General features: G+C 44.2%; 1 protein-coding gene across 1 annotated transcript; it reads left to right on the forward strand.

Moving 5' to 3' along the window:
• Positions 1–330: 330 nt before the first annotated feature.
• On the forward strand, positions 331–1,281 carry LOC110123867 (olfactory receptor 1K1). Its single transcript, XM_020872147.2, has one exon. It carries the CDS (start codon positions 331–333, stop codon positions 1,279–1,281), a length of 951 nt encoding a protein of 316 aa, XP_020727806.2.
• The last annotated feature ends 10,474 nt before the right edge of the window (positions 1,282–11,755 follow it).

Consider the following 11,755-nt stretch of genomic DNA (forward strand, 5'->3'; position numbering starts at 1 on the left):
CCTTCTTTGGTCCACATCCTGGGCAATATTTTTGTTCTGTTTTTGCTGCAAATCACAACATATTCAAGTTGGAAGCAGCTTTCAAGTTCACCTGATTCAACTCCCTTACTCTACAGATGGGGAACCTAAGACCTGGAGAGGAAGAAGACTCAGGGAGGGAAATTGCTCACAGTCACATCTGTGTGTAGCCACAGAGCTGTCATGACTTCCCTCGTGGCCAGAAAGCCTTGAGCAACTCGGTGGCCCTTCACCCTTTTCCTTTGACACTGAGGAGATGACTCAGCAATGGGCTGAAACCCCTGGGGTTCCAGGTGCAGAAGGGGCCTAGCCATGGATGCTGCCAATGAGTCTTCGGAAGGAAGCCCATTCATCCTGTTGGGACTAACAAAAAATCCCAGCCAGCGGCAGCCCCTTTTCCTGCTCTTCTTGGTCCTCTATGTGGCAGGCATCCTGGGTAATGGACTCATCGTGGCCGCCATCCGAGCCAGTCCAGCCCTTCACACTCCCATGTACTTCCTGCTAGCCCACCTGTCCTTTGCTGACCTCTGCTTTACCTCTGTCACGGTACCTAAGATGCTGGCCAACCTGCTGGCCCATGACCGCTCCATCTCCCCGGCTGGCTGCCTGACCCAGATGTACTTCTTCTTTGCCCTGGGTGTAACTGACAGCTGCCTCCTGGCTGCCATGGCCTATGACCGCTACGTGGCCATCCGGCATCCCCTCTACTATGCCACAAGGATGTCCCGGGCCATGTGCACAGCCCTGGTGGGGACGGCGTGGCTCGTGTCCCACACCCACTCCCTCTTGCATATCCTGCTTATGGCCCGCCTGTCCTTCTGTGCCTCCCACCAAGTGCCCCACTTCTTCTGCGACCACCAGCCTCTCTTAAGGCTCTCATGCTCTGACACCCGGCACATCCAGCTGCTCATCTTCACTGAGGGCGCGGCAGTGGTGGTGACTCCCTTCCTGCTCATCCTCGCCTCCTACGGGGCCATCGCAGCTGCGGTGCTCCAGCTGCCATCCGCCACGGGGAGGCTCCGGGCTGTATCCACCTGTGGCTCCCACCTGGCCGTGGTGGGCCTCTTCTACGGGACAGTCATCGCAGTCTACCTCCGGCCCACATCCCGGTATGAGGCTGAGCGGGGACGTGTGGCCACCGTCATGTACACTGTGGTCACGCCCATGCTGAACCCGGTCATCTACAGCCTCCGGAACCGGGATGTGCAGGGGGCACTCAGAGCCCTTTTCACTCGGCGAAGGATCTCAGCAGGTGATTCCTGAGGCCTGGACCCCACCAAGGACGGACTGCATTGCCCACGGCAACACTCGTGACTGCCATCATCTGCTCTGTGCTTCTTCCAAAACTGTGATAATGGCAATCCCTTTCTGAGGGCTATTGTAGTGCAGGTCCTTGCCTGACCTGACGTTATGCCACAACAACCAGTGAAGCAGATTTTTATGACCTAGTTTCACAGATGAAGAAATGGGCTCAGAGTAGATTTGACTTTCCCAAGTTTACACCATTTTTAGGTGGCAAAACCTAGGCCCTTTCAGCAATACCATACCCTCTTCTAACAATCACTTTCAGGCACTTAGAGGTTGCATTCCACCATTTTTTGTTGTATTTGGGCTGAAAGCTATAAGGAAGGCTGTGCTACCCAGATCTTGCTGGGCGGGGGGGGGGGGGGGGGGGTGGTGCTGGCACTTTGTTTTCCATCACATCACCATGTTTCCTCGAAAAACTGACTTCTTCTCATCTGTCTGGGACAGAGGCTAAAATTCACGTACCCATATGTCAAGGGCTGACCTCACCCGGTGAACCCAGTTTGGCACAGAGGAAATACTCTGGGCATCTGAGATGAATAAATGAGTGTATTTTTTATGTTCATGAGCACTTTGAAGCTGTCCATTTTTCTTACCCTTTGTTCTTGTATTTGTTTGCTATGATCCTGTCTGTTCAGCTCCCCCTGGCATTCTGTAGTGGGAGCAGGCAGTCAGCATGCCGTGTAAATGGATAAATTAACTTAAGCAAGATAGAGAAGAGACAGGGCATAGGCATTGGTAGAGATGGAAGGGGTATTTTTTTTTTTAGTTTTTATCATATGTCAGCACTACACATATTTTTTTTAATTCTAGGTTTTGTTTCCTTTCTCCTTGCTTTCACTGTGCTGGGTCTTCCTTGCCGCATGCCGGCTTTCTCTAGTTGCAGTAAGCAGGGGCTCTTCTTCACTGCAGAGCTCCGGCTTCTCACTGCGTTGGCTTCTCTCGTTTAGGAGCACAGGCTCTACAGCATGGGCTTAGTAGTCGTGTCACACAGGCTTAGTTGATCATTGACATGTGGGATCTTTCTGTACCCGGGATCGAACCCATGTCCCCTGCATTTGCAGGAGGATTCTTAACCACTGGACCACCAGGGAAGTATTCTTATTGCCACTTTACAGATGAGGAAATGGAGGCTCAGTCTTTGAGTCAGAGCAAGAGCAAGCACTTCTGCTGCTCAAGCCCTTCAGGTGTATCTTCACTGGGTCCCACAGAACCCAGATCCCCGATGTGGTGGCCTCAGTGAAAGAATTTGCAGGCTACAGCAGTCCTAGGGCTGGGTTATCCACAGGCCCATCCACTTCCCATTAATGAGTCTGCCACCACCTGATCCTAGAACTGCTATCCTATGCCATTTATATCTAAAAGAAAACTTAAAGGTCTTTGGACCACTGGTTTTAGAAAACAAAACAAAAAACCACAACTCTTTTTTTTTTTTTTCAATGAAATCTTATGCAGAAACATACTATCTAAAATGAAGGGGAGAAAGCAGGAGTAAGGGTCAGAGGGACCCTCTAGGGAGCCCATCTTCTCAGCCTCCCCAATGCATCCTTCTCACGGCCCCGAGGGGCCCCTGATCCATTCCAAACCCTTACTTTGGTAAATTGGGAAGCTGAGGCCCAGAGTGCTTAAGGGACCTGCCCGGGTCACACAGAGTCAGTGGTGACCTTCAGGCTTCCTAGCTTGGCCCTCCTGCACCCTGCCACTTGGCCCTGCAGGGACACGAGACCATCCTCATGTCTACCTGATCCACCATCCTCCCACCCCCGCCCCAAGGCTCAACTTGATGCCATACCCTTGCTCCCCTATCAATAGCCCCACAACCTGCTTCCCCCTCACTCTTCTCTGGAGTTTCAGAAAAGTACTGGTGGTGATACTCATCACCCAGTCCATACCATCAGCCCCACCCTATGACATAAGGTATGTCATCTGCTGGCCATCAGGGACCTCACCTGAGTTCTGCCGGTGTCTCGAGAACCTGGCACAGAGATATACACGTGCTCTGAGGTCATCTCATCTGTCCTCTTGTCTCTTTCCTTCAGCATAAGGAGAGAGGGGCCCTATGGGGCTCAAGGGATCATCAATGCTTTTTCTGGGCCAGCAGCCTTGACCTGGTTATCCTGCTCAACCCCCCAAAGAGACCCCATCCCTGGATGGGTGGTCTCCACTGCCCATGTTGTAGCACAGCCCAGCTTCTGACCTTGGTCTCTGACCAAGGCATGCCATCTCTACCCCAGCGTGGTCAGTTCCTTCCACAGGATGACCACAACCAGTGTCAAAAGTGTTTTCAGGTCTCATGAGAGCCCAGGGAGAAACCCCCACTATGCCTGTAGGGAAACTGAGGCTCAGAGAAGAGAGGAGGCTTCTCTTGGTTGGCTCCACCAGCCAATTTTAGTCCCAGTTCTCCTGACTCAGTCTCAGGCTCTTTCAACCACACCACAAACCACCACTCAGTTCAAGTTAATAAATAGTTATTGACCATCCTCTATGTGCCAGGTGCTGGGCTAGATGATGCCTGATCTACTTCCAGACCCCCAGAAAAACAGGCAAGAGAGGGGGGTGGGGGGCACATAAGTAGCCTCAATCAATAGGCCTATGGGTCCCTGGGCCCCATTCCCACCCCACCCCCCACCTAGATCAGGTTTCTTGTTTTACTTCAGGAAGCCCTAAAAGATGATATTGACCGGGAGATAACTATGAAACCTTCTCCCATCCCCAGCCAAGAAAAACCACTGAGTTCAAAAATCCACTGAAGAATTTTCCCTGCATCTTTTTCACATGAACTACAAAGAACAGTTTTTAACACCATAAGCAAATAAGTGTATACAAACTGACTCACTTCCAAGCAGTTCCCTTGGAAGAGATGGTACCCAGGGAGGCTGCTTCAGCTTTGTGGGTTTGCGGTCACCCCTCAGAAGGACTTTGAACTACTTCTCCTTACCCACCTTATTCCCTGACTTTGTCCAGAAACGACTTCTGGCCATTTCAGAATCAATCTAGCCCACCCTCCTAGCGTGGGTTTTCCCTGGTGGCTCAGAAGCTTAAGAATCTGCATGCAATGCAGGAGACCTGGATTTGATTCTTGGGTCAGAAAGATCACCTGGAGAAGGGTATGCCTACCCACTCCGGGATTCTTATTCAATCCATGTATAGAGATACAGTCCTTGACGACTGAGTGATGCTCATGCTCCTAGCATCGATATTACTAACCCTTCATTTTATGCCAATAATAGGTAGTGCTAGGAACAACGTCATCCAGAAAAAACAAACAATTGCATTTCAAGAAAAGAATTGAGTCTGCCTCTCCAGCCTCACTTCCAGTGCAGGCTTTCTGCATCATAATGTAAGGCCACCTTCGTTTCAAAAAACAACTGGAGAGATCTTAGTTGTGAAAGAGGCTCTGATCATAAATGGCAAATTGATTACTTCTTTGAAAAGACCAAAAAAATTTCTATAATCCAAGTCTTCTTTCATGCAAGGGTGCCACAGGGAAAATGCAACTATTAGACTTGAAAAATAAAAACATGAAGACTCTCTAAATGTGAAAATGACTGCTTTAGAATACTAGGAACGGATCAGTATTTCAAGAAGCTGTTTATCAGCCAGCAGTTTCTCTCACTCTAAACCAGGGATGTCTCCTCCACTCATCCTTTTCATGTCTCTTCTGTGCCTGCCCCGTTCTCTCCTTTCAGTTGCTTGTGTTCCTACTTTCTTCCTTTTTTTGCTGTCTGTGCTCTCTGCTTTCTCTGTTATGATTATATATTGAGCAGTAGGACTATAGACAGCCCTTGCCTTCACATACGTAATAGGAACACAGATTATTATCAAAGCCAGGAGAGATGTACAGGGTACTATGGAAGCATCAAAGAGGGAGCAATGAATGGAGATGGGGAGTCACTGAAGGGTGATGTGAGTCTGATGGATCACACTGGTGATTAATGGCCCTAGTTCACCCATCCCTGAATCCTTGGCCATGTAACTTTGCCCTTCATCTGGGATTTTGGGTTCAGCCATCCAACTTGTTTTGGCCAACAAAATATCAGAAGGCATGACATAGACATGAAAAGAAGCTAAGATATTGGTTTTTTTCTCTTGTGTTTTTCTCTTTGCCATGAGAAGGACATGCCCAGCTAGCCCACTGGCCCCCAGCAGAAAATGAAAGACACGCAGGGCAGAGCTTTTCCAGTCCTCGAGGCGATTCAGGAAGCCAGTGCAGCGCAGAGCCTCCTGCTGACCTGCAAACACAAGAGCAAACCCAGGCTGTCCCATTGACACAAGAGTGAAAATATTTTTTGAATTAATTTTTATTGCAGTATAGTTGCTTTACAATATTGTTAGTTTCTTCTGTACAGCAAAGTGAATCAGCTATATGTATATACATATATATATATATATGTGTGTGTATATATATATATATCCTTTCTCTTTTGGATTCCTTTCTCATTTAGGTCACCGCAGAGCCCTAAGTAGAGTTCGCTGTGCTATACAGTAGCTTCTCATTAGTTATCTATTTTATATATAGTATCAATGGTGTATATACATCAGTCCCAATCTCCCAATTCATTCTACCACTTCCCCTTTTCCCCTTGGTATATGCACATTTGTTCTCTATGTCTGTGACTCTGTTTCTCTTTATTATTATTACTATTATTATTATTTAAATTTTATTTTTTGGCTGTGCTGAATCTTCATTGCTGCCTGGGCTTTTCTCTAGTTGCAGCAAGCGGGAGCTACTCTCTAGTTGCAGTGTGTGGGCTTCTTACTGCAGCGGCTTCTCTTGGTGCTGGGCACAGGCTCGAGAGCACTTAGGCTTCAGTAGTTGCAGCTCTCAGGCTCTAGAGCACGAGCTCAATAGTTGGGTACACGGCTTAGTTGCTCCGTGGTATGTCGAGTCTTCCCAGATCAGGGATTGAACCTGTGTCTCCAGCACTGGCAGGCAGAGTCTTTACCACTGAGTCACCAAGGAAACCCTGTGTCTCTATCTCTTCTTTGCAAATAAGATCATCTATACCATTTTTCTAGATCTCACATGCATTTGTTAATATATGATATTTGTTTTCTCTTTCTGACTTACTTCAACCTGTATGATGGTCTCTGGGTCCATCCACGTCTCTAAATGACCAAGTTTCGCTCCTTTTTATGACTAAGTAATCTTCCATTGTGCATATGTACCACATCTTCTTTATCCATTACTCTGTGGATGGACATTTAGGTTGCTTCCAGGAATGAAGACATTAAGCCACTGAGTTTTGGGGGTGATGTGCTACATGGTAACAGCAAGTTGATGAGGCTCCCAAAACTGTTTTCTGATACTTGTCTTTGTCTCCAGCGGAGCACATCCCAGCCCCTTTAATGTCCTGAGGACTGAGCTCCCAGTGAATGCTTGCTTTCTCTCTTTGCTTTGGGGGATTTACATTCTTGTTCCGAGCACGTTTCTGCCCCACCCCCACCATCTCTGCCAATCTAACCAGGATTCTTCGAGGGAATGAGTTATGTCATAGGAGGAAGAGCTCCTGGAAGTAAAAGCCATGGCCCCCACTTCTAGATCTCACAACCAGACCCATTTTCTCTTTGTAGCGAGTCAGGGTCATCTCTTGGTTGCCCTTTTCAGGGACTCCGTAATCACTCCCAAGCTTAGATTCAACACTGAAACATTTTCGGCTCTTCCTTTGTGGGAAGGGAAATTGAAATTGGCAAAGGCTGAAAAGATGAAATGAGCAAAATTGATCAAGTCAGCCGATTTGGCAAGTAGCCAGACCCCACACACATACAGACACCACCCCTTCCTCTCTCCAGGGACCGCAGAACAACTGACAGCTGGTGAAATCATGACCATCACACATATATCACGAAATCGAGTAACCACAGACCTCGGAAGCCACAACAACAAGGCAGGAGGTTGAGTAAACACAGGCCAGGTTTGGGGCTGGTGGCTTTGCGCTCATCCTCATTTTATGAGGACCACTTGATCCTCATACAAACTTTGTGCAGCACACATTATGATGCCTATTTAACAGATGAGGAGTAACTTGCCAAAGGCTCCAAACTAGAAAGAGGTGGAATCATTATTTTAGCACAGATCTGTCTCTAGGCTGAAATGAGGACTAGTAAAACCCCTCACCTGCTTCTTATCCAAATCTACTGACCATGCATTAGAATCACATGGCCTGCTTATTAAAATGTATATCCCACTCTCCACCCTCAAACTTTCTGAAGCAGCAGGGCCTGCATTGTGAATAACCGCCCTACATGATTTTGAGGCAGGTGGTCTTTGGGGCATATTGATAGGATCACTGACCTAAATCATATAAAACTTGAGATTTCCAGGACTTCCCCTGGCGGTCAGTGGTTAAGAATCTGCCTACCAATGCAGCAGACAAGGGTTCGATCCTTGGTCAGGGGTCTAAGATCCCACCTTCCACAGGGCAACTAAGCCTTCACGCCACAACTTCAGAGCCCATGCTCTGGAGCCCACGCATCACGACTAGAGAGGTGTCCTCACGTCACAACAAAGAGCCAGCACAGCCAAAAATAAATTTAAATTAAAAGTCAGAGCTGGCCAGAAGGGAATGGCAGGACATACTTAAAGTAATGAAAGAGAATAACCTACAACCTAGATTACTCTACCCAGCAAGGATCTCATTCGATATGAAGGAGAACTCAAAAGCTTTACAGACAAGCAAAAGCTGAGAGAATTCAGCACCACCAAACCAGCTCTTCAACAAATACTAAAGGATCTTCTCTAGACAGGAAACACAGAAAGGTGGTGTAAACGTGAACCCCAAACAACAAAATAAATGGCAACGGGACCATACCTATCAATAATTACCTTAAATGTAAATGGGTTGAATGCCCCAACCAAAAGACAAAGGCTGGCTGAATGGATACAAAAGCAAGACCCCTATATATGCTGTCTACAAGAGACCCACCTCAAAGCAAGGGACACATACAGACTAAAAGTGAAGGGCTGGAAAAAAATATTCCACGCAAACGGAGACCAAAAGAAAGCAGGAGTCGCAATACTCATATCAGATAAAATAGACTTTCAAATAAAGGCTGTGAAAAGAGACAAAGATGGACACTACATAATGATCAAAGGATCAATCCAAGAAGAATATATAACAATTATAAATATATATGCACCCAACATAGGAGCACCGCAATATGTAAGGCAAACGCTAACGAGTATGAAAGAGGAAATTAATAGTAACACATTAATAGTAGGAGACTTTAATACCCCACTCACAACTATGGATAGATCAACTAAACAGAAAATGAACAAGGAAACACAAACTTTAAAGGACACAATGGACCAGCTAGACCTTATTGACATCTATAGGACGTTTCACCCCAAAACAATCAACTTCACCTTTTTCTCAAGTGCACACGGAACCTTCTCCAGAATAGATCACATCCTAGGCCATAAATCTAGTCTTGGTAAATTCAAAAAAATTGAAATCATTCCAGTCATCTTTTCTGACCACAGTGCAGTAAGATTGGATCTCAATTACAGGAAAAAAATTATTAAAAATTCAAACATATGGAGGCTAAACAACACACTTCTGAATAACCAACAAATCATAGAAGAAATCAAAAAAGAAATCAAAATATGCATAGAAATGAATGAAAATGAAAACACAACAACCCAAAACCTATGGGACACTGTAAAAGCAGTGCTAAGGGGAAGATTCATAGCATTACAGGCCTACCTCAAGAAACAAGAAAAAAGTCAAATAAATAACCTAACTCTACACCTAAAGCAACTAGAGAAGGAAGAAATGAAGAACCCCAAAATTAGTAGAAGGAAAGAAATCTTAAAAATTATGGCAGAAATAAATGCAAAAGAAACTAAAGAGACCATAGCAAAAATCAACAAAGCTAAAAGCTGGTTTTTTGAAAAAATAAACAAAATTGACACACCATTAGCAAGACTCATTAAGAAACAAAGGGAGAAGAACCAAATTAACAAAATTAGAAATGAAAATGGAGAGATCACAACAGACAACACTGAAATACAAAGGATCATAAGAGACTACTACCAGCAGCTCTATGCCAATAAAATGGACAACTTGGAAGAAATGGACAAGTTCTTAGAGAACTATAACTTTCCAAAACTGAACCAGGAAGAAATAGAAGATCTTAACAAACCCATCACAAGCAAGGAAATCGAAACTGTAATCAGAAATCTTCCAGCAAACAAAAGCCCAGGACCAGATGGCTTCACAGCTGAATTCTACCAAAAATTTAGGGAAGAGCTAACACCTATCTTACTCAAACTCTTCCAGAAAATTGCAGAAGAAGGTAAACTTCCAAACTCATTCTATGAGGCCACCATCACCCTAATTCCAAAACCAGACAAAGATGCCACAAAAAAAGAGAACTACAGGCCAATATCACTGATGAACATAGATGCAAAAATCCTTAACAAAATTCTAGCAAACAGAATCCAACAACATATTAAAAAAATCATACACCATGACCAAGTGGGCTTTATCCCAGGAATGCAAGGATTCTTTAATATCTGCAAATCAATCAATGTAATACACCACATTAACAAATTGAAAGATAAAAACCATATTATTATCTCAATAGATGCAGAAAAAGCCTTTGACAAAATTCAACATCCATTTATGATTAAAACTCTCCAGAAAGCAGGAATAGAAGGAACATACCTCAACATAATAAAAGCTATATATGACAAACCCACAGCAAGCATCACCCTCAATGGTGAAAAATTGAAAGCATTTCCCCTGAAATCAGGAACAAGACAAGGGTGCCCACTCTCACCACTACTATTCAACATAGTTTTGGAAGTGTTGGCCACAGCAATCAGGGCAGAAAAAGAAGTAAAAGGAATCCAGATAGGAAGAGAAGAAGTGAAACTCTCTCTGTTTGCAGATGACATGATCCTCTACATAGAAAACCCTAAAGACTCTACCAGAAAATTACTAGAGCTAATCAATGAATACAGTAAAGTTGCAGGATATAAAATTAACACACAGAAATCTCTTGCATTCCTATACACTAACAATGAGAAAACAGAAAGAAAAATTAAGGAAACAATACCATTCACCATTGCAACAAAAAGAATAAAATACTTAGGAGTATATCTACCTAAAGAAACAAAAGACCTATACATAGAAAACTATAAAACACTGATGAAAGAAATCAAAGAGGACACAAACAGATGGAGAAATATACCGTGTTCATGGATTGGAAGAATCAATATTGTCAAAATGGCTATACTACCCAAAGCAATCTATAGATTCAATGCAATCCCTATCAAACTACCAACGGTATTTTTCACAGAACTAGAACAAATAATTTCACAATTTGTATGGAAATACAAGAAACCTCGAATAGCCAAAGTAACCTTGAGAAAGAAGAATGGAACTGGAGGAATCAACCTGCCTGACTTCAGACTATACTACAAAGCCACAGTCATCAAGACAGTATGGTACTGGCACAAAGACAGAAATATAGATCAATGGAACAGAATAGAAAGCCCAGAGATAAATCCACAAGCCTACGGACACCTTATCTTCGACAAAGGAGGCAAGGATATACAATGGAAAAAAGATAACCTCTTTAACAAGTGGTGCTGGGAAGACTGGTCAACCACCTGTAAAAGAATGAAACTAGAACACTTTCTAACACCATACACAAATATAAACTCAAAATGGATTAAAGATCTAAATGTAAGACCAGAAACTATAAAACTCCTAGAGAACATAGGCAAAACACTCTCCGACATAAATCACAGCAGGATCCTCTATGACCCACATCCCAGAATTTTAGAAACAAAAGCAAAAATAAACAAATGGGACCTAATGAAACTTAAAAGCTTTTGCACAACAAAGGAAACTATAAGCAAGGTGAAAAGACAGCCCTCAGATTGGGAGAAAATAATAGCAAATGAAGCAACAGACAAAGGATTAATTTCAAAAATATACAAGCAACTCCTCCAGCTCAACTCCAGAAAAATAAACGACCCAATCAAAAAATGCGCCAAAGAACTAAACAGACATTTCTCCAAAGAAGACATACGGATGGCAAAAAAACACATGAAAAGATGTTCAACATCACTCATTATCAGAGAAATACAAATCAAAACCACAATGAGGTACCATTACATGCCAGTCAGAATGGCTGCTATCCAAAAGTCTACAAGCAATAAATGCTGGAGAGGGTGTGGAGAAAAGGGAACCCTCTTACACTGTTGGTGGGAATGCAAACTAGTACAGCCGCTATGGAAAACAGTGTGGAGATTTCTTAAAAAACTGGAAATAGAACTGCCATATGACCCAGCAATACCACTTCTAGGCATACACACTGAGGAAACCAGATCCGAAAGGGACACGTGCACCCCAATGTTCATCGCAGCACTGTTTATAATAGCCAGGACATGGAAGCAACCTAGATGCCCATCAGCAGA

The sequence above is a fragment of the Odocoileus virginianus genome, chromosome 2 (assembly GCF_023699985.2).
Source record: "Odocoileus virginianus isolate 20LAN1187 ecotype Illinois chromosome 2, Ovbor_1.2, whole genome shotgun sequence".
NCBI lineage: Eukaryota > Metazoa > Chordata > Mammalia > Artiodactyla > Cervidae > Odocoileus > Odocoileus virginianus.